At 49.2% G+C, this 27,423-nt stretch overlaps 1 protein-coding gene across 1 annotated transcript in view; it reads left to right on the plus strand.

The window, feature by feature from the left end:
• The first annotated feature begins 2,447 nt into the window (after window positions 1-2,447).
• Window positions 2,448-27,423, plus strand: part of C5H7orf31 (chromosome 5 C7orf31 homolog) — a 49,692-nt gene continuing 24,716 nt past the window's right edge. Inside the window, exons 1-5 of the mRNA XM_031940565.1 lie at window positions 2,448-2,621; window positions 10,299-10,472; window positions 14,672-14,743; window positions 18,985-19,014; window positions 21,623-21,801. Coding sequence (XP_031796425.1) covers window positions 2,488-2,621; window positions 10,299-10,472; window positions 14,672-14,743; window positions 18,985-19,014; window positions 21,623-21,801 — 589 coding nt within the window. The 5' untranslated portion in view covers window positions 2,448-2,487. The remainder of the gene's footprint in view (window positions 2,622-10,298; window positions 10,473-14,671; window positions 14,744-18,984; window positions 19,015-21,622; window positions 21,802-27,423) is intronic.

Here is a 27,423-nt window from a genome sequence, read left to right on the forward strand (position 1 = left end):
CCCCCCCCCCCCCCCTCCCTCCTCCCCGCCCCTTTCCTCTCCCCCTTCCCTCCCTCCCCCCCTCCCTCCTCTCCCTCCCCTCCTCCCCCTCCCTCCTCCCCCTCCCCCTCCCCTTCCCCCTCCCCTCCCCCTCCCCTCCCCACCTCCCTTCCGCCCCTCCCCCCTCCCCTCTCCCCTCCCCCTCCCCGCCCCTTCCTCCCGGCTCCCCCCCCAGCCCCTCCCTCTACCCCCCCCCCTCCTTTCCTCCCCCCTTCCCCTCCCTCCTCCCCCTCCTTTCCTCCCTCCCCCTTCTCCCTCCCTCCTCCCGGCCCCTCCCACCCCTCCCTCCTCCCTCCCCTTCCTCCTCCCCCCTCCCTCCTCCCTCCCCCCCCCTCCTCCCCAAGGGCCCCCCCATCGCCGCGGGTTCTTAGGGCAGGGACCCTGTCCACTGGGGCACGAGGGGAAGGAACTCCCCACCCCTTCTCCCAAGTACCAGACCACGGTTAAGGGAAACGGCGCCTCCCCCCAAAAGCCCCCCCGCCTTTGCACCGCCACAGGGGTTGGGAGCCGGCCCCCCCCGGCGGTCCGGGGCCCACCGCCCCCACATCCCTTTCCCGCCCCGCGCCCCCGCCTCAGTTTCCCATTACCACTCAACCGGGCGGCCCCGCCCGGACCCCGCACCACACTGCCCCCCCCCCCACGCCGCCGCCGCCCGCCTCCGCCCGACCCCGGGCCCAGGACCATCCTGCCCGGCCTTTGGGGACTGCCGAGGCTGGGAGGCAAAAACCCTTGTCCGGTCTGGATGCGGAGGGCGGAAGCCCGCCCCAGACCTGCGGGTCGGGGCGGAGGACGGGTTTTTGCCCCATTTACGCCGCGTGGGCCTGGGCCCCTGCGCCCGCCCCCAGCTGGGGGCTGAGGAAGGGGTGCTGAGGGACCCATCCAAGCCCGCCCCGGGGGCTTTGGCGGGGCCCCCTCCCACGCCCACCTGGTCCCTCGGCCTCTTGACCTCCTTTGCCTCTGGAAGCGGTTGCACAGATTAGCCTCTGAGGCCCTTTCCAGGTCCATTCTACTGGATGGATAGTGTGTGACATGATTATTTGTAAGGGGGAGGGGGGAGGGAGAGGGGGCAGAGGGAAAGAATGTGGCCTCAGACACTTGCCAGCCGTGTGATCCTGGGCGAACCACTCAATCCTGTTGCCTCAGTTTCCTCATCTGTAAAACGGGCTGGAGAAGGGTATGAAAGCCACTCCGGCACCTTTGTCAAGAAAATCCAGGACAACTGGTGACAAAACACACAAACATGGATACGTTTACACAGACACAGCCATACACACATAAACAGATTTATAAACATACACACGTTTGTAGACATACATATAGGTGTGTGTGTATGTATCTACATACACATAGTGTGTATATAGATAAAGAAACACACACAGGGTCCCATATTTAGCCTCTCAACCAGAGAGCCTAGATTATACAGCTGGAATCCCCATGCCCCAGATCCCAAAGGCAAAGAGCTAGACTCCAGGGAGGAACATCTGGAAGATGATTGATGCAGCTGTGTGACTCGGTGGATTCTTTACCTGTGAAATGAAGTTCACATCCCCTGTAGAAACCGCACTAGTTTATCATGAGGCCCAAAGGAGAATTAGGGAGGTAGCGGACAAGTCTCCCAAGCCAACCTCTTCATTTGACCATCACATGAATAGACAAGGATCCTTTGGCAAAGTGCTTGAGTCTCTTCTGTGGAAAATCCTAGGACCATACAGCAAAAGCTAGAAGAAGCCTTAGAGTCCATTTAGTTCATTCTTCTCGTCTGACAGGGGAGGAAACTGAGGCCCAGGGAGGATGTGACTTGGGACCAACAGAAGGCAGGTCAGAGGAAGCAGCTTTTGAACTGAGGTCTTTTCAAATCCAATGCTGCTTTCTGTTGACTTTCAGAAGTTTTGCTTCCCTTTCCCATCTTTTTTTTTTTTTCTTGGAGGGTAGTGATTAAGATGAAGCCCATTTAAAGAGAGCTTTCTGATGACCACAGAAATCATACCATTTCATTTGAAAGCATGCTCTACTTTGGGCATTGTTTGCTGTTAAAAATCACCACCCCAGCCCTCACAGATGGAGAGATGGGTCCTGAGAGGCCACTGAGCTGAGCCAATCCCTTCGATTGACTCCTAAGGAAACGAGCCCACAGAGGTGAGTGACTTGCCCAGGCTCTCACAGCACAGCTAGCAAGTGTGTGAGGTGGGCATTCCAAGGTCAGATCTTCCTTCCAGAGCAGGGATCTGTCCACCGTCCCCCCCAACCTTCTAGTTCTTGAGCAAAGAACATAGATCTGTAGTTTCCTCAGAACTCTCCAGGAAACCGAGCACTGCAGCCCTGCAGCCCGTCCTGCTGAGTGTGTAGAACGTGGAGTGATGGTCCCATCGGAGTGATCACTTTGCTTGGCCCGTGACGCTCACTCAATCCGGTCTTCCTTCCCCTTTAGACATTTTTATCGGAGGAACCATGGACGTGTGTCCCGACTTGCCCCGTTATTATAATCAACTGGAAGGCACCGACATCTTGTCCAACACAATCATTTCCAATGAAATCCACACGCCGTTGCAAGTCCCAGCACGGATAACTGCATCCGAGGACAGGTAAGGCAAAGAGAAAGAGTCTGGCCCTTTGGGGTGAGTCTCGGGCACATGCCCATCTTAGCGGAAGAAATCCGGAGATATTGTCTGTCTAAGGCCTGCGTTCAAGGCTGGCTCTGCTATTTACATGCAACAGCCTGGCTAAGGAATTAAAACGCTCTCTAAAAATGAGGAGGAATTTAATGAACTTAGCAAGGATGCAATTATTCAAGCAAGGGATCATCAGTACGAGTCAATTGACCAAGACACAAATTTATTAAGGGCTGTTATGTGGCCTGCATTGTGTTAGAAACTGGGGAGAAGGGGACAGGAATAGTAGGAGCATGATTTCTACCATTAATAAATAACCTCTGTCTTCCGGGAACATTTATTCTCCAGTCTGAGACAATGTGTGTTATTGGACATAAATGACAAATAAATATACATAAAACAAATTCAAGGTAATTTGGGGAAAGGTAGGGTAACAAATGTGGGGTGTAGAAAAAACACAAATTTGGAACCTGAGTTCAAATGTTGATTCTACCGTGTATTCCCTTGAGGACTCTGAAAACTTTATGTTCTCTCCTTTACTTGTTTCCCCCTCTGTAAAACTCTATGTGTGTGCATTAGTCTCCCCACAACTTAACATTTTATGATTCCATGTGCATCCTCGCCAGTCATGGCTATATTCTATTCCAGACCACAAGTTTAATAACAATAATGATAATAAAATGCTTTGTCTTCATAATACGACTGGGTACCTTAGTATTCAGAACGAACCTTGTGGCATTCGTGGCCATTAAGAACTTTTAGAAAGGTGCCTCTTACAATAAAAATGGGGAACCACAGTGCCTCTGTGGAGGCACGGAGAGAGAGGCAATGACAAAAATACAGATTTTTTGCATGTCCGGGGAAGAAGCTGAAGAAATCCTGTATTTGTCACCTTAAAAAATGCTATGAGAATAGAGCATTTCATGGTGTCATTATGCAAACCTGGCAGGGATGCCAAAAAAAGAATCCATCGATGAATTTTAGACATCTACAATGCATTCCGTGTCTCTCTTTATAAATTGATCTGTTAAGCAGCTTTTTGAGGGGAAGGGGAGAGAAGGGAGGGGTGTTTATGGATGTAAGAAACAAGTATAACATTTCACCAGGAGCAGTATTCTGCTAAAGAATTCTGAGACAGTTGTTAGTACCTGTGGTCTCGACTCCCACCATAGCAGGCAGCTAACTGTACGGCTCGCCTCCGCAGAGGTTCACTCCATCTGACTAGTATTTCTCTCTTACCCTTGACATTGTTGTGATTTACTTGTAAGTTTCCAGCTTGTCAGGCAAAATCCATCAAGAGGATCCTGTATCCAGAAACGGAAGGGACCCGTAAGGACATGGAGTTCAGGCTTTTAATTTACAGGTGGAAACCAAGGCTCACAGGGAAAAGGGTCTTGGTCAGAGTCACATGACTAGCAAATTCCCCTGATCTCAGATAGAGTCAGAAGGGACCTCAGAGACCACCTACTCCAACCTCTACCCATTTTACAGATGAGGAAAGTGAGGCATTGATAAGCTCCTCACTAGGATTTCCTTATGTCAATGATATCACAATACAATTTGGTTTAAAAAGTGATTTGAATATCTAAGGGATTCTACTGTACGTGTAGAATAGGTAGGTATAGGTCAGTAGAATATATATATGTCAGAATATAGGTCAGAGACACATAGTAGGTGTGTAGATGTGTTGATACATATGTGTGTATGTGCACACACGTGTGAAAGGAGGGGAAGGGAAAGAAAAGGGGCATCAATAGGAAGCCAACTTGGAAACCAGGGAGAGCTGGCCTCGAGTCCGTTCTGGCAAAGTCTGGCCGTGGGATCGGTCATGTGGAAGTCACTTTCTGAGTGTCCCGGCTTTCGGAGTCTGGCAGTTGCAGAGGAGACGGCCAAGCTGTGTCGGTGGAGGGTGTTTCCTCCTGTGGGAATTCCCCATATTAGAGAAGTAACAAGTACGAGAGATAGATAGGAAGGTGAGTGATGTGAGAGAAGAAAGGGAGAGAGACAGAGACGACGAGAGGCAGAGAAAGAGAAAGAGAGAGAGGAGAAAGAGAGGTGGTACATACTTGTAAATGACAGACAGACAGACAGATAGAGGATAGGGCAGCTAAGTGGTGCTATGTATCCATAGTTGGATGAGTAGTGCTGGGAAAAACAGAGAGACACAGAGAGAGACTGAGAGACACAGAGAGAGAGAGAGACAGAGAGAGACAGAGAGAGACAGAGACACAGAGACAAAAGAGAGAGACAGACAGAAAGGGAGACAGAGACAGAGAGAGAGAGAGAGACAGAGAGAGAGAGACACAGAGATGGTTCGTAGTTGTAAATGAGAAACAGACAGAGACAGAGACAAAGAGGGAAGGAGAGCGGGAGAGAGGGAGAGGGAAAAGAGAGATGGTACATAGTTATAAAGATAGACAGACAGACAGAAAGGCACAGACAGATAGAGGATAGAGCAGCTAGGTGGTGCATGTTCCAAGTTGGATAAACGTAGGGACAAGAAAACCAAGGGGAAGACAGAAGACAGAGAACACTGAGAACAGAGAGAACAGAGAACACTGAGAACAGAGCAGAGAGACACGAGAACAGAACAGAGACAGAGACACTGAGAGACAGGCAGAGAACACTGGGGACAGACAGAGAGACATGAGAGACAGGGACAGCAGAGACAGAGGGCACTGAGACAGAGACAGAGAGACAGAAGAGACATGGAAAGAGACAGAGACACGAGAGAACAGAGAACCGAGAAGAAGACAGAGACAGAAATGAGAGACAGAACAGACAGGACCGGAGACAGAGAGAGAACAGACAGAGAGACACTGGAGACAGAGGAGGGACAGAGAGCACGGACAGAGACAGAGAACCGAGGCAGAACGACAGAGCAGAGAACACCGAGACAGACAGACAAGGAAAGGAGACACGAGACGAGAAGAGACAGAAGAGACAGAGAACAGAACAGAGAACAGAAGAGACACTGAGACAGAGAGACAGAGCGAGCGTTGGAATGATTACAAACACACGCACAGGCCGAGCCGCCAGGCGGCGCTGTCACCCGCCGGAGCGGCCGGGCCCGGGTAACCCCCCCGGCTGGGCCGGAGCTGACACGCCCCGCGCTGTGACTGAGCCGCCCCCGGTTTCCCCCGGTTAGGTGGGGGCGATAACGGGACTCACCCCCGGGTTACCGGGGAGCGGAGGAGAGAAGGGCTGCTCGGCGCTCACCCGGCGCCCGGCACGCAGCGGGCGCTGCACAGCCGCTGGTTTCTATCCCTAGGGACGGACGGACGCACGGACAGGGACAGCCCATGCGGGGCCCAGCCCCCCGCCCGGGGGCTCCCGGGCGGCCCGAGCCGAAGCCTGGCCCAAAGGGCCGGGGACACAGGGTGTCGGGCCGGTTCCGCCCCGCAGCCCCGGCCGCCCCAGGCCCCCGCCCCGCGCCTCCCGGGCCGGAGCCTTGCCCGCCGCGCGGCGCGGGGACCGCTTCCCTCAGACGGTTCCTGGGCCCCGGCCCCAAACCGCCAGGCCCCCTCTGCTCCCGCCACGCCTGGGCTCTGGGGGCTCTGGGCGGGGCCGGCGACTTCAGGGGCCCCTTTTAGCCCCCTGGGACGCATCCTCAGCCGGGCGTCGGGCTCCCGCTTGCAGCTGGGCGCGTCGGCCACGAGGGGGCGCCTGCCCTTGAGGAAAAGTGGCTTTGTGCAAGGGAAAAGGGTGAAGGCCCGCCCGCGGTCGGAGCGGGGGCGCTCGCGGCCCGGAGCTGCGCGGGGCGGAGGGAAGCCGCGCGCGGGGAGCCCCGAGGCCCCGAGCCTGAAGGGAAGGGAGGGGCGGCCTGGGACCGGAGGGAGCGGTGACCAGCCCCCCCTCCCCAGACAGTGCGGTTTCTTGCGGGAATGTTGGCCCCCCTTGGTGGGGCCAGGAACGAGGAGGCCGCCACCGGTGGGGGGCGGCCCAGTAAGTTACGGGACAGGAATGTTCTGGAACGTAATTGCTCTGTAAGAAACGCCCGGCAGGAGGGTGTCGGAGGCCGGAGAGACTTGTGGGAACTGGGGCGGGGGGAGGGAGCAGGGCCCGGAGAGCGGCCACGGGCTTAGGTGATGGTCGCTCTGACGGCCGGGGCCTCCTCAGCAGCGAGAGGGTGCAGGCCCCTCCCAAGGTCGCGGGACCGAAAGGGCCGCCGGGCCCAGAGCGGCCGCGGGCCCTGGGCGGGGCGGGCGCAGCGGCTTCACCTTTTTGTTGTTCGGCTGCGTTTTGTTTTCTTTCTTTTTCCCTCTGGATCCGATTTTCCTTGTGCAGCAGCAGAGCTGCGCCCCTTTAACCTGGGGGGGGGGGGAGGGGGGGAGAAAGACGCGGCGCGCGGCCGCCAGGGATGCTGGCGCCCCTTCCCCCCGCCCGCCCCCCGGGTTTTCCTTGTTTTTCTCTGTCCAGGCCCGATTTTCCTTGTGCAGCCACATCGCTGCAAACATGTGTTGTATGTAAGGTGGACGTTAACATCTTTAGCGTGCGTGGGAGCGCCCGCCGTCTGGGGGAGGGGACTTGGAACAAGGTTTTGCAAGGGTCGGCGTAAAACGACCCTGGCGCCTTAAAAAAGGAAAAAAGGCTGAGAACCGTCTTTGCGCGTGTTTTGAAAATAACAAACTTTTTTAAAAGTTACGTTTAAAAAAGACTTTTCTGAGAAAGGGTCCGTAAGCGCCATCAGTCCGCCGGAGGGAGGGAGGGAGGGGTCCGGGCAAAAGAGGTAGCGACTCCCCGGGCCCGGGGGAAACCGAGGCCGGAGAGAGGCGCAAAGAGGAAGCGGGGCTGTTTCCCGTTTGTACTTGGGCCCCAGCGTGGGGGCGAAGCCTTGCACACAGCAGGCGTTTAATAAACGCTCGCTGGGTTCAATTGGAGCAGGAGTCTCGGAGCTGGTGTCTGTCAGAACCAGCCCCTTTGACTCCTGCGCTCGGCATCCTCGTTTCTTTTCCTTCATAAAATCTCCGCATTTCATGTTACGGACGGAAAGAACACGCGCTTCTAGAGCGGAAGGTTTTAATTGTCATTCGGTCACTTCAGTCTCGTCGGTGAGCCCCTTTGGGGTCTCTTGGCAAAGACGCAGGACGGGCTCCCAGCCTCCCCCGCTCCGTTTGCAGATGAGGGGACTGAGGGAAAGGGGACGGGCCTTGCCCAGGGCCAGCTCGCCGGTGTCTGAGCCTGGATCTGTACTAAAGGAGGGAATCCGGGATCCCGCCCGGCTCCATCCCCCGCGCTCGCACACCGGACCCCGCTCTGTCCCCCGAGACTGGCCCCTCAGACTATAGAATGGGCGAGATTGGGCGCCGTGAGGGCCCCAGCCCCGCCCGCCGGAATGGAACAGCGGGAGCAGAGTCAGCCGGGCCCGCGGCCTCCGGCCCCGCCCGGGGCCTCATCCAAAAGGGGCTTTGAGAGCCTCGGTGTGTCCGTGCTGCAAAGCGGAGGGAGCGCCCGCACTGTCAGGGGAGATGGGGGGGGGGGGGGAAGCACGTCGGGAACCGCAGCGTGCGCTGGGGGCGGCGATTACTCCTCCGAGACTCCGGACCCGCTGCCGCCGTCAGGGCTCCCCTCGGCCGGGGGGGGCTCGGGGCGCTCAGGCCGGGCCAGTCAGTGCCTGCCCTCGCTTTGGCATTAGGGGGTGAGTCCCCGAGGGGGCAGCTGCCAGGTTGTCCAAAGAGGGGCGAACCAGGCCGGAAAAGGTGCTGGAGGTTCAAGGGCCTCCGCCAGGCAGGGGGATCGCCCTGTGAGGGGCCCCTCCCGTGTAGCCCGGCCGAGGCGGAGGCACCTGCTGGGGGAACCAGCTCTTGTTAGATCTCTAGGGTCAAGGGAGAAGCCACTTCCTGCTGAGGCAGTCGCCGTCCCAGTCCTCTGTCGGATGGGAATTCCCCCGGTCCTCCTCGTCCCGCCCCCTGGCACAACAAGGCCCGCCCCTCCTCCAGGACCGGAGATTCCTGTAAATGCTGGGAAGCAGCTGCCCCCTCCCCCAGTCAAGGCCCCAGCTCTGCCCCATCCCCGCCCGGAGACCTGAGAGGTCTCTGCTGCCGGCAGCGGCCCAAGCGACTCCCTAAAGTGTGGTGCAGACAGAGGCGCATCTCCAGTGGTGGAGAGAGAGATGGAGACAGAGACAGACAGAGACAGAGAGAGGCAGAGACAGAGAGAGACAGAGACAGAGAGAGACAGAGAGAGACAGAGGAAAGAGACCCAGAGAAGCAGGCAGAGAGTAAAGGAGAGAGACAGAGACAGAGAGAGACAGAGACAGAGAGAGACAGAGAGACAGAGGAAAGAGACCCAGAGAGGCAGGCAGAGAGTAAAGGAGAGAGACAGAGACAGAGAGACACAGAGAGAGACAGAGACAGAGAGACAGAGGAAAGAGACCCAGAGAAGCAGGCAGAGATTAAAGGAGAGAGAGACAGAGACAGACACAGAGAGAGAGAGACAGAGAGAGACAGAGAGACATTAAAGGAGAGAGAGACAGAGACAGAGAGAGAGAGAGAGACAGAGAGACAGAGACAGAGAGAAAAGAGACCCAGAGAGGCAGGCAGAGATTAAAGGAGAGAGAGACAGACACAGAGAGAGAGAGAGACAGAGACAGAGAGAGAGACACAGAGACAGAGAGAAAAGAGACCCAGAGAGGCAGGCAGAGATTAAAGGAGAGAGAGACAGACACAGAGAGAGAGAGAGACAGAGACAGAGAGAGAGACACAGAGACAGAGAGAAAAGAGACCCAGAGAGGCAGGCAGAGATTAAAGGAGAGAGAGATAGAGAGAAAGAGACAGAGACAGAGAGAGAGACAGAGACAGACACAGCAGGGAGGATGTGCACACTTCTGGGGAAGGGGACATCTCTGGAGACAGGAATGTTTGCTGAGACATGAGGGGTTGAAGCAGAGGCAGATCCCAAGGGCAGTGATTTGTTGTTCTCCCCAAAGCACAAGAGACTCTCGTAGGCCACTGGGAGTTTGTTCCCCTTCCCACTCAGCCAACAATGGAGGCACAAACGGCACTCTATTCTCTGCCGCTCTGAAACTCTCTTCAGGGTCCTCCTTAGCCTCTGGGCTGTGCCCCCTCTGTGCCCTGGAAAAAGGAAAACCAAGAGAGCTGAGGAGCGGCCGGATTAATCTAGACCAGATGTGCTCATTGCACACCCACGGGGTAGATGTTGTATATGTGTGCAGGTAGATGCATGTGTGTGAGTGTGCGCATGTGCTGGGAAGAGAGGAGGAAGAAGGGAGGACTCAGCCAGAGGCCATCAGCCCCCTGAGGGGATGGGACCCTCCTCCGCTCCCCCCCACACGACCACCAGCCAAGGGAAGGAAAGCCATTGGGAGCACATCCCCCCCACCTTCCACATCCCCACCTCTCCACCTGCCATGCTCCCTGCACAAACCCAACGCCCCGCAACCTCCATGACGCTCTAGTCTCCCGGGGTTCCTTCTGTCCTCCACCTTTGCCATGGCTCCCTCCCAGGACCTCGGTCACCCCCTCCCTCCTACAGCCTCTGCCCATGGCAGCCAGACCACCTGCCCCTCCCTCCCCCCAGCCCCCAACGGGGACCCAGACTTCTAGGCCGCGGGAAGCCTGAACAACAGCAACACTGGAGAAATGCTCCTGATTTCACTCAGCTTTTAACAGATGCTTTCTTCCCATCCAGGTATCAGGAGTTTAAGAAATCAAATCCGGTCCCCAGGGTCCCATGGGGGAAAGAACGGGAATATGGCGCCATGGTACCAATGTCCCTGCCAGAAGAATACAAAGCAAAAATTGGGCCTCGGTTCTACAGCAAAGGACACAAGCATTTTGGCTTTGGGGGGGACCCCTGGCCAAGGTAAATGGGGCTCGGGGGATTGTTTCTCCATTGGTTCTGCCAAATTGAACCGTCCCTTCTCTTGTTCTCTCCCCAAACCCAGCTCACTGAACCAAACCACACAGAATACAAGAAATGACTGGAACAAAGAGGGAAAAGGGCTCCGCTGGCGTCATTTTGCTAAGACGTACTTGACATTTAATACATAGATGAGGGCACCATAGTGCAGAGTCCCCTGGGTCTTCTCCCCCAAGCTGCCTCCCAGGAGGGTGCCCCCTCCCATACCCGGCAGGCAGGTCTGGCCTCGGAAGCTCAGCCTGATCTCAGCTTTTCTCCAGAATGACTCACTGTCCTGCTCTCATTTATAAGTACTTAAAGGACACAGACACATTTATTCTTTATAACTGACAAATGTTAAATGGCTCCTTTCTGGGAGGCAAATTTAATATTCCAGTCCCTACAGACTGGGAAAAAGCTATCCCCCTAATGGAGGCTGGCTCCGGTAGCAGCAGACATAGCCCTAAAGAAGACCCTCTTAAACTGTCCAAAAACGGCGTCTCGGTGATTTCGAGACGTCCCCAGTTCTGTCATCCCTGAAGAAGATTTGGGTCTTTGGGTGATCAGTGTGGAAAAACAAACGCAGACTTCATGGCAGCTGGACACATCTGTTTATTACACTCCTTTTGGATCCTGAATAGAATCTCCTGATCTCTCTCTGGCCACTGGGTGCAGATGGTTGTGGAGGGAAAGGCGAGGCAGGTGACCTTATACTCTGAAATCCAAAGGGAATCACCGCTCTGAGGTCATGTTGAGAATAAAGGCCCAACTTTTCATGGAGAGGTGATTCAGGCCAGGTCCAGGAGACTGGTGATGGAGAGAGCCATCTGTCCCCGGGGAGGACTGTGGGAGCTGAGGGCGGATCACAACACAGATTTTCACTCTTTTTGTTGTGGTTTGCTTGGATTTTATTTTCCTTCTCATTTTTTTTATTTTTTTGAGCTGATTTTTCTCATTCAGCATGATAATTGTATAGATATGAGTACCTGTGTTGGCTTCAACATATATTTTTACCATGTTTAACATGTATTAGATTGCATGTTATCTGGGGGAGAGAGTGGGGAGCATGGGATTTTTCAGGGGTTAATGTTGAGGAATGATCCTTGCATATGTTTTGAAAATAGGAGAGAGAGAGAGAGAGACAAAAAGACAGAGAGAGAGAGAAAGAGAGACAGAGAGACAGAGAGAGACAGAGAGAGGGACACAGAGACAGAGAGAGAAAGAGACAGAGACAGAGAGAGAAGAAAGAGAAGAGAGAGAGAAGGCCAAACAACAACAGAATAAAAGCCTTGTGATAAAAATATAAATGATGAAACTTTGGGTCTCAGCTGTCCTAGTGTGGCCCACAGTTGTGGTATGCTCCAGGTGAACCAAGATTGACCTGGTGACCTACCGGCTTCCACCAATCAGGGAGCTGCACTTCCAAACTCCTCACCAATGGATGTGGAGAACAGTATTGAGGAGTATTAACACATCAGTACTTCCCAGGAACTTGCTGAGGTGTGCCTGCCCTCCACGGTGCACATTGCAGCTCATCCATTCCTATCTCCCCTTTGGATCCTTCCCACACCCAAGGGGGCTTCCCCCTCTGGCTTTGATTTGGGGGATTCCAGTAGGCCAGCCTCTCTCTGTGCTCCCTTGACGCTAACCCTCTGACCACCTTCCTCCTTTCCAGGCTTTACACGTTCTTCCTAACTTTAAAAAAAAAAAATCATCTTTCTGCATCTTAATTATCTTATTAAAAACATCATCCATAATATGTTTTGCATGATTTCACATGCATAATTGATATCCAATTGCTTGCCTTCTCAGCAGGCTGGAGGGAGGAGAGAATTTAGAACTCAAAAAAAAAAAAAAAAACCCTTAAAGAATGTTTTAAATAAATAAAAAAATAATTTAAAAAATAATCCCTAATCATCGCATAATGGAAAGCGAGAGGCAGGAGGCCTGGCACCTACCGCTATATAATTAGGGCTATTCTGGTTTTATAATCACCCCTCCTAAAGGACATACTGGGAAGTTTAATCTATATTATTTCGCTCCATCACTTCCTTAAGTCTGGACAATCGACAAAACAAGAAATCAAACTCTGATTTGTAGCATTTGCCAATTTCTAAGGCATAAATATTCACACTAAACATTTAACGACCAGCTCCCCGGAGCCAGTTTGGTCTGGCTCCTGCACAGCTCATGCAGCTTATACCTCTGCTAGTGGTGAATCTCTCTTTCTCCATCTGGAAAATGGGAGACAGTGGTACCTATGTAATTATGGCCATCCCTTCCAGGGAGTGTGCCCAGAATAGCCCCATTCCAGGGAATTGGGAGAGACCCGGCTTCTGCCATGAGCCGCAGGAGGGATGGCAGCCGTTCCCCAGGAACAACTGAGCCCTCCCAGGTGCATTGCTGATTGGGAAACCCAGCAAAGAGAGGAGAGGCTGTTTTGGGGCCGTTGAGTTGTTTTATTTTGTTTTATAACTGAGCTGAGTAAACCGTCCCCACATGAAAACCCCGCTGAATCCCTGGTGCTTCGGCAATTCGCTAATCATTCTGTTCAAAGAATAAAAATGCCCATTGAAACGTCCTAATGTGAGGGGATGTCCTGGCCCACTGTAAAGGAGGATCAAAATGAGGAGTCCTTCTTTCATCCCTCACGAAGTACTGAAAAATCCAGAACACCGGGGATGATGGGACTAGGAACAGGGGTCGAACTTCTCAAAGAAAGAAGTGAGTGAACGAGAGAGAAATGCTGTTCTTCCTGCTCTCCATTCTTCAAGGGAAAGGCTTGTCTCCTCCTCATAATGAGCTTAAAGGCACTGAACGCCCTCTCTGCGCTTTGGGGATGCACAGAATAGACTTTTCTGGTCAGGGCATGGGACTGTTGACAAGAATTGTGAGCTGCCTACTGTGTGCCAGGAAGGTACAGGGAGTGAGATCCTCTCTTTTCTGAAGAAGCTGTCACACATGGGACAATGCAGTAGCCGAATCTCCTTCTATGTAAGGACCCCAATGAGCTTTCCCCAGTCCCAATCACCCAGAGAACCCAAACTCATCCTCCATCTTTAGGGAGACCTCAGCGGAACATAAGCAGCATCTTTGAAGAGCTTCTGCACATCCAGGGAGTTGCTGACTGAAGACTATCTCGTTATCCAGCCCAGCTGGGTGTAAAATATAGGCCCCTTGAGGGAACTGGCTCCTGGTGGCTCCTGCCCTATTTTATTCCTAATGAGCAAAAACCCTTTGAAAAAAAGGACCTGAACACAATGCAATAAAAGCAGCAGGTACATGGTACATGGGAAGAGCCTTGGATTTGGAGGCAAAGACCCTTGGTTCAACCAATAACTCTACTAATTACTTCCTATATGACCTTGAGTTGGACCTTCATCTGTCAAAATTAAGACCTCCAAGATTCCTTCTGTCTTCAAACCTTCATCCCTATGAATTTGTGAGTTCAGGTGCCAAATTGCCAAATTACTGAAGAAAAAAAGTAATCAAAAAAAAATCATTGCTTTTAAAACAATTCACTTGCACATTCGGAAATGAAGAGGAAGTAAGCACAATCAAAAAGCTTTTATTCTGCAAATATAGAATCCCAGAGAAAATGTAAAATCCAGAATAGACAAAGTGGGAGAAAATGGTTTGAACTTTCCAGACGCCATCTCCCGCTCTAAAATGACATATCATCTCTCAGATTTCCATAAACCTTTGTCTTCATGACATATACCTCCCCCCAATAGAATGTAATCTCCTTGAGAGCAAGAACTCTTATTTTTTATGTATGCATATATTGGATTTCACATATATTTCTACTCTGTTTAATATATACTGGACTACTTGCCATCTAGGGGAGGGAGGAGGGAAAGGAGAGGAAAAGTTAGAATACAAGGTTTGCAAGGGCTTATGTTGAAAGGCTAATGTCCATGCGTATGTTTTGAAAAATAAAAGGCTTTAATAAAGAAAAAAAAGCTCTTATTTTTGGATTTTAAGGCCCTGGCACATACTAGGTGCTTTAATAGTGGTTGACCGTTTTCATGAGTTTGGATGAAGCTTAGATAACTTTCTTCTCCTCCAAGATGGTGGAGAAAAGACAAGGACCAAGAAAAAGGCTCCTTATGGGTTGACCTCTAAAATTAAATAACTCATTTTCTTTTTTCTTTTTTTCCCAGTGGTATTCCCATTCGACAGTTCTATCACATGACGCAGAACAAAAAGAGTAATCTTTATGAAAATGACTGCTTGTAAGTTTCAGTCAACAGGAGATCCGTGACCTTGTTTTGGGGGGGAATCACCATGTAGCACAAATATTCCCGTTCTTCTAGGATGTCAAAAGTGATGACTTAAAAGGGGATTTGTAAAAGGGCTGCGATAAGCAGAAAGTTAATAGGGCAGAACCAGTGATAGTCCTCAGAAAATAGCTTGGGAAGGGAGTGTGAGGAGCTGGGATGGGAGCTAAGGCCATAGAGGAAGACTTTTATCCCGGTCATCTCTGGGAGACAAGCGTTTTTCCCTTTTTTGGGTCCCTAACACATATATGGCACCATAGAGAAGTTCCCTTAAGGTCATGAGGTTGGTCCAGACCCAAGATGTCCCGGGATTTCCTAGTCCCCAGCCTGGCATGAGCTCACAAGCCATAGAGTGTGACTATCTCACAAAGGCACATAGTAGGCACTCAATAAATGCTTGGTGACCGACTGCTTCATCTCACAGTAAAAGCCCACAGCAGTGGCCAGTCGCTGCTCTCTTTAGAGAAATAATTCTTTTAGCCTTTCTTATCTAGCCTGAATGTCCTGGCTGCCTTCTCTTATAGATATTATTTTCTATTTTTATACCCAGCCATTTGGGGTGTGTGGGTACATCCATGTGCATATGGCAAATAAAAGCAAACCCTCTTATTGTTAATTAAAGAAAGACTGAGCACAAAAAGATGAATAAAACTGTTATGGGTTTTTTTTGGGGGGGCACGTTCAGCTAAATTGTGATTTCAGAGATTTGGGGAACTTCTATATTTTGCTGCTCCACACCAACAAATAAACAATATTGACATTTTTTATTACTCTCGGTGTCCATAAGCAGGGTTTCTCAAAAACCCGAGTTTAAGCTCCCTTAGCTGAAACGCTTGCATGTTTATAACCCACCCTTGCCTTCTACCTTCCTCAAAATGAATCTGGAGCCTGAACACTGGCACGTATGTTAAATCTAGAATTGTTCGGAGTTGTCCTAGCATCCTTCCAGCTTGAATATTCTAAACTTCTAGGGCAAAATGTCCATTTATTTTTTATTCTAGACATCTCTAACTATTGGAGAAATTGAGATGTCGATATCCGACTCGGCCACTGGGGGGCAGCAGAAGCACGTGCAATAGGCCAGTGGTCCTGCTACTTGTTTCAAAGATGCTGAACACCGGAGCCAGCCCTTGCAAAGTAGATGTATAATCTCCCAGCAGGACAGAAAAATTGATGAGCTGGTTTAGGTTCAGGAAATGGGCTGTCTGAGGCTCTGTGGGCTGCAGTCCATCATCCAGGGAGGTTGCTATGTGCTCTGGGTATTTAGCCAACTGATGGCATCCAATTTATTTTCGATTTGATTTGCCAGCCTTGCCCAAGTATTTTAAAGAGATTTTCTTGGATAGTAACATAGCTAGAGGGACTTTCCTCGCCTGGAGCTCCTATATCCGAGTCAAGATGGAACTGAAATCCCACAGAGCCGAGATAAACTTGCATTTGAATGCCCAACAGCATGAGAATATATCCATTTATAAATGGAAGGAAGCTTTCCCCACAAGCTCTTGGGTTAAGTGGGAGAATGTCTAATAGAAGACCCGGATTCCAATCCTATCTTTGACAGCTGTGTGATCATGGACTTGTTTCTGGGCCCCATCTATAAAGTAGGAAAAACAAGCCCTATAGTAATAACTGGAGGAGAAGCTTCATGGTAATGTGGATTTAAAGTACTTTTCACATGTTGAAATGTCAGCCGATATTCTTTACACCTAAATTCTGGTGTCAGTGAGCAGGTATTGAACCTTGGAAGGTGAGAGTGAGCTAGTCCTGGCTGGGTCACTCTGGGCAACTCACTTTGGTCTTTACTCCTCCCAGCTAGTCTAAAACAGTAACATGCGGAACAGTTTTTGATCATACTCTGAGGGAAGATAGTGACCCATCGCCACAAAACCACAGGTTCAGACCTTATTTAATCTTAGCCGTGGTGATGACTGGCAGAAGATCCAGGATTGAGAGATGGAAGGAACTTTGAAGGTCACTGAGTCTGATTCCCCTCATTTTATAACTGAGGAAACTGAGGTCTAAAGAGAGAATATAGAAGATACTCATTTAGGTGCCATTTATTGAAGTCTGTGCCACATGTTTAAGCACTAAGAATACAAAAAAGGCAAAAATAACATAAAGTGTTTGCCTTAAGAGACCTCACAGGCTAACAGACGAGAGCATCCTGGAACCAGAGAGCCAGTTGTTAAATTTTCAGTGTGAGTGTTTATATCTCAGAAATTGACAGAAGCAACAAATCAGGGCTTTGTTTGTTGTTTTGTCAGTTGTCTACACTTAAGAAAGTGGCAGGGATTAAAATTAAAGGTTTTTCATGAATTCTTTTTTTTTTTTTCAGAGAACTGATTATTAAACATTTATACTGACACACCCCTGAACTGGGAAGCCAACATGCAAAGAACTCTGTCCAACACTCTATCTCTATAGGATAAGTTAAGAGTAAGCCCAGAGGGAAGCCATTAAGATTAAGGGGGACTGAGAAGGGCTTCTTGAAGAAAGGGAGAATATAGCCAAGACTTGAAAAGAGCCAGAAGGTGAAAATGAGGGAGGGTAGGAGAGAGGGAGAGAGAAGGGAGAGAAAGAGGAGAAACAGAGAAAGAAGGAGAGAGATGAGAGGGAGAGGGAGAGAGGGGGAGAGAGAGAAAGAGAGAGAGAGAGAGAGAGAGAGAGAGAGAGAGAGAGAGAGGAGAAGAGAAAGAGAAGGGAGGAAGAAAGAAAGAGAAAAAAGAAAGAAGGAAGAAAGAAAAAAGAAAGAAGGAAGGAAGGAAGGAAGAGAGGAAGAGAGGAAAAGAAAGAGAGAGAGAGAGAGAGAGAGAGAGAGATCCAAGAAGCAACAGGGACAAGTAATGGGAGAGTCAGTCAGGGGATGGAGGAACAGTGTCACTGGCTGTGTGACCAGCCCAAACTCATAAAGATATTAAGGGGGGAAAGGTTATGATTTAAAGTCAAATCTTCAGCCTTCAGCTTCAGTGAGCTCCAAGTTTAGGGGGAGGGTTTTATTTTATGTTAAAGAAACTGCATGTGTGTGTGTGTGTGTGTGTGTGTGTAAGAAAGAAGAGCTCATATAATTTTAAATTTGGAAACAGATAAAGCTTAACCTCTGTTTCCCTTTCCCCCAATCCTACAGATCTTTACACAGGCTGAGCCTTGTTATGAAACCAAAATCCAAGCGAGGCAGGCCGCAGCCGGAGAGGGCTGAGTCCTAGGCCTGGGTGCAAAAGGAGCCCCTGGGTTTACTAATTGGGGGTAAATCCCTCTCCTCCAGGCCGCAGAGGAGAGTCTGCCTCTCAGCTGGTCTCGCCAATCAGTTTTTTTAAATTTTTTTTTTACATGACCAAACCGTTATTTTGCTGTACAAAAAGAATCAGACTCTGAAATACTGTACAATTAGCTTGTGAAGGAAATCAAAAATGCAGGTGGGCATAAATAGAGGGACTGGGAATTCAATGTAATGGTTCTTAGTCATCTCCCAGAGTTCTTTCTCTGTCGCCAATCAGTTTTACAAGCCTCAGTAAAGCATTTGATAAGTGGAAGTTGCCCCTGTCCTGGAAGGGGACCAAAATGGCAGGGCCAGGACTGTCACCTGTCCCTCCCAGGGCCCGTCCCGGGGCTGTGCCACATTTCCTGGAATCTCAACAAGCCCGGGAATCTCTGACTGGCCTGAGCTGGTTGGGCCTGGGGAGGGAGGGGTGAAAGTTTGGGGGAGGAGCTGCCCGTGTCCTCCTGGCGTTTATTGCATCACCTAGAGAGGGAGAGCCCTTAATGACGTGGGGCCTTCCCAGCTCCTGCCAGGGTGGGGGGGGCCACGGCTCACACGAGTTCCTCTGAGGTCACGGAGCTGGGCCCGGCCCGAGCTGTCACAGGACGTCCGAGGCCGGGCACAGAGGGAACTCTGGCCGAGAGCGAGGGCCAATCTCGGCGCGCCAGGGCTGGCTGGGGGCCGGAGCGTGATCGCTCCGGGGGCCTGAGGCAGCAGAGCCCGGGACCCCCAGGCCCCCCGAGAGCCAGAGCTGCTCAGTCCGGCCGGAAGCTGGCCCGGGGCTCTGGGGCAGAGTCTGCCTGTGGTGGGGGCGTCTGGCTTTTATGGATCGGTTTTTAAAGCTCCTTTTGTTGTTAAGTAGCCTTGAGGAATAAAAAGGGAATTTAGGCCCATTTCCTTAACAGCTTTTTGTTGTTTCCCTTTTGTTTTTTTCTCCCAGGCTTCCTAAACCACTCAATAGCACCGCAGAGTGAGTATTCTCCTGGCCAGACTGGATCTAGAACGCTGGGTGACTTGGGGGGGGGCAGCCCCTGCCCTCAGAGGGGGTGGGGAAGAAAGGAGGGAGGTTCCCGGAGAGGAGGAGGAAGGGGCTCTTTTAAAGCAGAGCCTTAATTTAACCTCCAAGTGATTTTTCTCCCATTAAGTGCCAGAGCGATGGCAACTCAAAATTGAATTTGCCCTTTTTTGTAGAGTGCTTCTGACGCAGCAGTCAGTGTGGATTTTAAAGAGCCCTGAAATTAAGGTCTGCGGGGTTAAAGAAATCATTTGGAGCAGCCAATCACAATGTTTTCGGGCCTCCTCTTATCTGCAATTAACAGAGAGGAGAGCATCCGCATGGAAAGATTGGGCTGTTTTGCTCAGGCAGACGGGCTGCCTCTTTAGCATTCTGCACGGAGTCCTGACAAGTTCCACAGACATTTGTCTGCTAGAAGCTTTTCCAATTTCTCATTAATAGAATGGCAATATCTCCGAGAGGCTCGAGGGGTTAGCAAAAGGGGGCCCGGGAAGGGGGGAGGGAGGGGAGGACCCTCATTCTCAACTGATGGATTCAAGTGAGTTAGGGACCTACTGTGTGCTAAATGCTGGGGATAGAAAGAGAGGAGCGGAACAGGGAGAGTGGAACAAGCCAGAGATCATTTTCAGAAGATTTTAGTGGCTTGTGCATGGAACAGCCGCTGAATCAGAGCTTGTGTAAGGGATCTCAAAGGGCAGTGGGTTGAGAAAGTCTTTGAAGGCCAAACAGAGCGTTTTTGTGTGATCCTGGAGTGATAGGGAGCAGGGAGCCGCTGGAGTTGGAGTAGGGGCGATGGGGACATATTGGAAGGGATGATGGGGAAGTATTGGACCATGTAGGAAAATCACCCGAGTAGAAGAATGGAGGATGGGCTGGAGTGGGAAAAGGCATGAGATGGGTAGACCCCTTCCCTCTCCCAGCAGGCTATTGCAGTAGTCCAGGTAGGGGACAAAGCCTGGACCAGAGGGGTCAGTGTCAGAGGAGAGCAGGAGGCTGCCGAGGTAATGGATTTTGGCAATAGCTTGGACGGGGGTGAGGATGATACCCAGTGGGGAGCCTGGGGGACTGGGAGGACAGAGCTACCTTCCACAATAATAGGGGAGGTGGGAGTAAGGGAGGGTTTAAGGGGGAAGGTAACAGGCTCTGTCTTGGACATGGTGAGTTTAAGATTTTACTGGACATCCAGCTCAAGATGGCTGAGAAGCAGTTGAAGAAGTGAGATGAGAGCCTGGCAAAAAGGTTAGGAAGAGAGAGGTGGGTAGGAGCCACCACATTCATGGGAGCTGGTGAGAGCACCAAGGAGAAAAGGCCCAGGGTTGGACCCTGAGGGACACCTAAAGTTAGAAGGGGTGGTCTGGAGGAGGATCCAGCAAAAGAGACAGAGAAGGAGCAGTCAGAGAGGCGGGAGGAGAACCAGAATGGAGGGGTGTCCTGAAGAGCCGGAGAGATGAAGGCATCAGGGAGGAGGCAGAGAGAGGGCAAGGAGAAGGAGGATGGGGAAAAGGCCATTGGATTTGGCAGTTATGAGAGGTTCCTTTGGAGAAGGCGGTTTCATTGGAATGATGAGTTCAAAGGACTGTGAAAGAGTTGAAAGTGAGAGGAGAGACAGTTTGGGAACCAGTGTAGACGCCTTTTCAAGGAGTTTGGCTGCAAAGGGCAGAAGAGACATAGATCAGCACGGATGGAGGATCAAGTGAGGGGCTTTTCAAGATAGGGGAGACACGAGCATGTGTGACGGTAGGAGGAAATGAGCCCGGACAGAGGGAGAGAATGGGTGAAAATTTGGGGACGACAAAGGCACTGACCTGCCCGGGGTAGTAGGAGGAATGGGATGGCTCGGGCAGGTGGAGGGGTTGGCTTTGTTAGGACTAAGGTCACCTCATCATGGGAGACAGAGGTGAAGGGAGGTGGGGGGGGGGGGGCAGGAAGCACCTGAGGAAGAGGGCAGGAAAGGAGGCTCCAGCAAATGGCCTCCGGTCTCCGTAGCCAGCCTTCCCCAGCACTAGAAGCAGAGCTGTTCAGACTGAGGGATAAAAGGCCCTTCCTTCCTTTATTACTTTCCTTTTTCACTAATGATTATCCCATTTTCAAAGAAAACCAGGTGTGATCTCGCCCCAAAGTCCAGATTTCATTTGTCCTCCCCACTACTCCCTATGTCATAGTAGCCCCAAATCTAGCATCCTTCCTTGTTAAATAAAACCAGGGGGGTTCTGCCTTGAGCTTTGTCTGGCTCTGTCCCCAGCTGTTACTGTTCTCTCCCCCATAGTTACTCTGCAGAGGTACCAGATTTATTTACCCGTGTCCCTGCTGTAGCCCCCTCCCCAACCCCGCTCTGGGAGGATGTAAGCTCTGACAGAAGCTTCCTCCATGTCTATGGGATCCTGCTAAGGGACACAGCTCAGTTCAGAGACAAATTAATTTTTTTAATTGATTGCTGAAGTTATCAGAACATTTGACTGAAGGTGAGACCCCTGGAGGCCCAGAGTAGGCTTAATGCTGTCCAGGTCTCCATTTCCATTCTGTTGTGATCACCCCCTTCTCTTTTTGCTAAACTACCCCAAAGGCCGCTGCGCATGGGCTTTCCAGTGGAACTGCCCTATCAGAGCCACACATCTCGGAGCGCCATGTTCCCAAGCTTCAGTCCCTCACAGGACCCAAAGGCCGGCCCGGCTGAGTGTGTCCAGCAGCCTTTTCCTGCCACCACAGGCATGTACAGGACAACCGTGGTGAAGAAAACAGGAGGTAAAAAAAGGGTCATTTCAGATAATGGGTCACAATCTTATTGCTTCAGTTGGGGGGGGGGGGAGGAGAGGGGGTGTTACTGCTGCTGTTGCTGAATCAGTGTTGAAGGAAGCGTGGAGGGATTGACTTGGGCTGAGCTGGGCCTGGCCCTAAATGTCCCCTCACTCGGATGGGAAGCCCACCCTCCCCTGCGATGGCTCCTCACACCATGGCCTTGGACCTGGGCTGCCCGGGGCCAGGCCAACAGGTGCAGCTTCTGGTAACTCCTGCATTAGACTAGATCCCAGATGAGGCTGTGGCCCATTTTCAGGGGATCCCAGATCTAAAGCTGGCCATCAGAGGCCATCAAGGTCAACCTCCTTTTACAACCGAGGCAGCCAGGTGGGGCTGGAGAGATTCTGACTGAGTGTAAATCTAGTAGTTGTGCAAGCCTATGTATGTACTTAATTTTTATCTGCCTCAGTTCACTCATCTGCAAAATGGGAATAATAGCACCTTTCTCCCTAGGGCTGTTGGGAGGATAAAAATATAAAGTGCTTTGCAAACCTGATAGTCTTTGTAAGGTATTTAAAATATCATATAAATACTGATATTGATATTGATAAAGTATCATATAAGTACTATCGATATTTTCATTTGTATTACAAAAGTGAGTCCCAGAGAAGGGAGTCGGCCCACGTAAGGTTACACTTAGCATCGCTCCTCTAAAGTTGGAAGAAGCTTTGGAGGGGATCTAGTCCAAACCCGTCCTCTTCGGGATGAGGAAAATCCAGACCGCAGAAATGCTTTGCTCTGGGTTATCCAGCAGGAAATGTGTGAGGCGGGATCTGAATGCAGGTCTTCCCCTCCCACCCCGCTCCCTAGCCACCATCCCAGGCTGCCTCGGGTTTGTGTCCGAGTCCCAGGCTGGCCAAACCCAGGGAGCCTCGTCATCAGCTTTGGTAAAAAGCGACGGCTCATCTGCTAGATCCAGGAGGCAGCGGCATCTGGTTGGGGGCAAACAAAATCACTGACCCCTGAAATATGGAACAAGACGCCCATTATAAATCACTGTTCCATGGATCCGAACAGAGTATGAGTTGGTTTATTATTTCTAAGAGCATGACTGGGGTGTGTCATCAGCGTGACCTTTCCATGGGTCAGTGCTCCACCGGCGAGCCACCCTGAGGGTGTGAAAGCCTAAAGCTTAGCCCACCCTCCTATAAAGATTTCCCTGCCGATCCTTGGCGGAAGAGCTCTTTGCAGGCTCATTTGCATTTCTGTCCAGAGACATATTTAGGATCAAGGTCATTCTCTCATTTTTCCACGTATTCTTCTTTTCACCTTTGCTGGGCCTCCCGCCTGCTCCGCCCCCACTCATCCTTGAGAGACCACGTCAACTGCTCCCTGAGAGGCCGAGGACAGACTCAGCTGTCCCATAAAGAGCTTCGACCATACAAGGAAATCAGTCGTACCTGGAGAAACCTGAGAAACCATCGAGTCCAACGCCCTGTTTTTCAGTCTGAAGGCCACAGGAAGAAAGTGATTTGCTGAAGCTCACATAGAAACTTAATGGCAAAGTTGAACCTGTCCCAAAATTTCATTGGAAGGACCCTCCAAAGGCTCTGTGCCCCATTCAGATTTAACATAGCATGACAATATAAGTTTGTTTTTTTGTTTTTTTAATTTCCTCAGTACGCTCATTTGAAAAATAGGGATAATAGCAACCTCCCTCCCAGGAGGATAAAAATGAGATACTCTCTGGAAAGTGCTTTGCAAACCATGAAGTATTACATAAATGCTATTGATTTTTTCATTTTTATTATAAAACTCAGTCCCAGTGACTCTTCTCTAATAAAGACACATTTAGTATCACACGTCTAAAGCCTTTGCAGGTTGTTTCTCTGGAGTGACAGGCTCCAAGAGGACAGCAGCCATTTTTTGCCTTTATATTCCCCAGCCTAGCATGATGTTTAGCACATTTTGTATGCTTAACAGATATTTATTAGTTGCTTGAATGATTTCCCAGGTCTTACCTTTTTCTGGCCAAACATCCCCATTTTATTCAGCACAACTTCCTGGCCTCTTATTTCCCTCCTAAAACATAGGTTATGTCAGTGCTCTTTGTAGTGTGCTCCATCATTGTTAAATACTTGCTGATCACTTGATTTCCCACCGTCCTTTACTTTCTTCCTATCCCCGGGCCATAATAGTGAGGGAGAAAGTCCCCGGGGTGCAGTCTAACCCACTCCAGATCCATGTCATCTAATCTAAACTGGACATTGCTTCTTGCTTAGCAAATTGTTTTATTTATCTCTTGTTGACTTTCCTGGCATAATCCTTCTTCCCTTAATCTCTTTATCTGCATTTACAATAGTCTAGCACTAGTAAGTAGCAATTAGATATTAGGGCAATATCATGTATAGAAGAGCTACTGATGAATTTAGAATCAGGAAGACTTGGGTTCAAATTCAACTTCAGAATGTGCTGGTTGTAGGAGCTTGGGCAACTAGCAGCCTTGGGTCTTGACTATAAAATGAAGAGGATGGACTTAATATGGTCTAAAGGCCCTTTCCACTCTAAATCTATGATCTTATAATTGATTGATCATTAATCACATTAATAAGAAAAGTAGCATGTCAAGAGATTGTAATTAAAAGCAACTATTCCAAGCTATTTCTACTTTCTTCCCCCTCCATTTTTGACAAATGATTGTGACCAACTATAAATAAAGGAAATGTAGCCCACCCAGGAGGCAAAGCTTTCATCCTTCTTTCCAAGTGTTCTTCTTGCCATTGTCTATGGACCAGTCTGATCCCATTGTGATCCAGGTCCCTCCTCACCAGACCCCTCTCCACTATCCATGAACAGACTGACCTGTAATCAAGTTGGTTGGTAGTCAAGTCAAGAAGCTTCCTTTACCAAAGCAGATTAGCTCCTTCTCCACTGTCTAAGACAAAGCAGAGAATCACATGGCCAATATGTGTCAGAGGCAGGTCTACTTGACCTGGGTCATCCTGGCTCCAAAAGCAGCTATTTATTCACTTCACCAAGCTGCCTCTCTTCCCTCCTATTCAGTTCTTCTTAAAAGTCTAGGGATGCTTCCTGACTGAGAAGTTCCCTATAACCTTCCCTTGGGGCACTGTCCATGGTATTATCCTGCCTGTCTCCAGACTCCACAGCTACCCATTTTGCCTGCTCTTCAATTATACCCTTTCAAAAATCACCATTGATCTCCTAATTAGGAACAACATGGTCTTTTCTCAGTCTTTATTCTCCTTGACTTACTCTGATTATCATTTCCTCTTTAAACCTTTCCTGCCGTAGCCCTGGAGTTGAAATCAAATCTTGATTTGATCAAGTCTTGAATCAAATCAAGTCTTGAATATTGATCACTTATAATCTGCAGGATCTTTAGTTAATCACCTAACTTCTCTAAGGTATAGTCTCACTACTTATAAAATTCAGGAGTTTAGATGGGGGGCCCTCTAAGGCTGACTCTAAATCTCTGACCTTATGATGATACAATCCTCTGTAAATCAGTCTTCTTTGTCTTCTACCTGCCCATGAACTTTAGTTCTTCCCGAAGTTTAGTCCTTCATTTTTGACTTTGTCATTACTCTACTTATATGTGGACCACTTTCAGAACTTTTCTCAGATTGACATCACCAGCCTTGACCTCCCTTTCAAGCTCTAAGAAGTGCTTCATCAGCCCATCTCCCAACAAATATTTATTAAGTGTTTGCTATATACTCCTACTTTTGCCTTCAAGAGGTAGAAGAACTAACTTCAAAATAATGAGAGAAACTCTTTTCTGTGACTTGAATAAGCAGAAGAGAAAATATGATATCGACAACCATACTCTTAGAATCGGCCTCCCATCTCACCATCGCTGCTGTATTCAGTTTAAGTGTGGTGTTTGTTCCGACTGAAACATGAATAGCCTTTATTTAGGACAAAGAATTAATAACCAATGGAGTTTTCTTTTGAAGCTTTAATATCTGCAATTGAGACATTTGACATGTTCCAAGAAACTTTTGGAAAAGAAATCACGTCAAGAGACAGAATTCATGATGGACACAAAAGGCTTTAAAGAAGTCAGGAAAGATTTCCATTAGGGAAGGACAAAGCAGTTGGTTTTGTCTCTAAAAGTAATGAAAATGTGGGGGAGGTCAAGGATGTGGGTTCATTCTAATAAAGAGTTATGAGTGATACATGAAGAAAGAAAGAGAGAAATTGATTCCTTCTGCAAAGAAAGCTTAAGTATAAGAAAAAGTGTTAGAATAGACTCCCACCCACCTCATTCTCTTGGAGTGATCAATAGAGAGAGTGAATGCTTGGTATTTATTTTTATCTTTTAAGAAGTTCAAATAAAAGTTTCTCAGGAAAAAAAGTAACTAGAAAATTTCACTAGGCCCCAAACTATACTTTTGTTTAAAAATTATTATTATTATTATTATATGTTTTTTCATTAACAAGTATTTTTATTAACCTGCCCCCCCCATCCTCTCATAGAGTAAATAAAAAATCCTGAGAAAATAAGGTCCTCGATAGCCATATGTTCCACTAAACCAAAATGCCACATTAACCTTCTCTGAAAATGTTAAATCTCTTTCAGCAGGTTAATAAGTCTCATCACCTCTGTGTCAGGAGGTGAGTAGGATGTTTCAACTTCATTTATTTTTAACTATTTTCTATTTATCACAGGAGTTTTGAGGGGGGTTTTATATAAATTAAAGATTTTTATTTTCAAAACATATGCAGGGATAATTTTCAACATTCACTCTTGCAAAACCTTGTGTTCCAAATTTTTCTCTTAAGTGTTCCTGGTTCTCCGGACTTTACCCTGCATCCTTTCATATTGACCCTCCCCTCCGAGTCTGTCCATTTCATCATTTCTTATGGCAAAATCATACCACCATTATAATCATATGCTACAGTTGATACAGTCATTCTCCAAATAGGGAAGATACCCCTTTATTTTCTAATTTGGGGATATTATGAAAAGGACTACTTATTATACTTTTTTTGTACATATAGACAGAAACATCATCTTCTTAGAGAGGCAACATGGTCGTGAACAGACATGTGGTTTTGACTGGACCTAAGAGTCAGAAAATACTGGCCTGCCCAGAAACCACTGGAGAGGTTATAAGCATCCTTTGTTTGTCCTTCTCCCTACCCTGAACTCCTCAGGATCTGTCCTTCCCAATATTCTCATCTCTCAGGATCTTCAGACTTCTCCTTAATCCTGATAATAAACCACAAGAAAACACACGAACTTTCTTTTTTTAATATAGTTTTTTTATTTTCTAAATACATGCAAAGATAGTTTTCAAGATTCACCCTTGCAAAACTTTGTGTTCTAAATTTTTCTCTCTCCCTTCTACCTCCTCCCCAAGATAGCAAGTAATCCAATATATGTTAAACATATACAATTCTTCTATACATATTTTTACATTTATCGTGCTGCATAAGAAAAAATCCGATCAAAAAAGAGAAAAAGGAGGAAAAAAGCAAGCAAACAACAATAACAAAGGTGAAAATACTATGTTGTTATCCATATTCAGTCGCCATAGTCCTCTCTCTGGATGCAGATGGTTCTCTCCATCACGAGTCTATTGAAATTGCATTGAATCATCT

The sequence above is a fragment of the Sarcophilus harrisii genome, chromosome 5 (assembly GCF_902635505.1).
Source record: "Sarcophilus harrisii chromosome 5, mSarHar1.11, whole genome shotgun sequence".
Taxonomy (NCBI): Eukaryota; Metazoa; Chordata; class Mammalia; order Dasyuromorphia; family Dasyuridae; genus Sarcophilus; species Sarcophilus harrisii.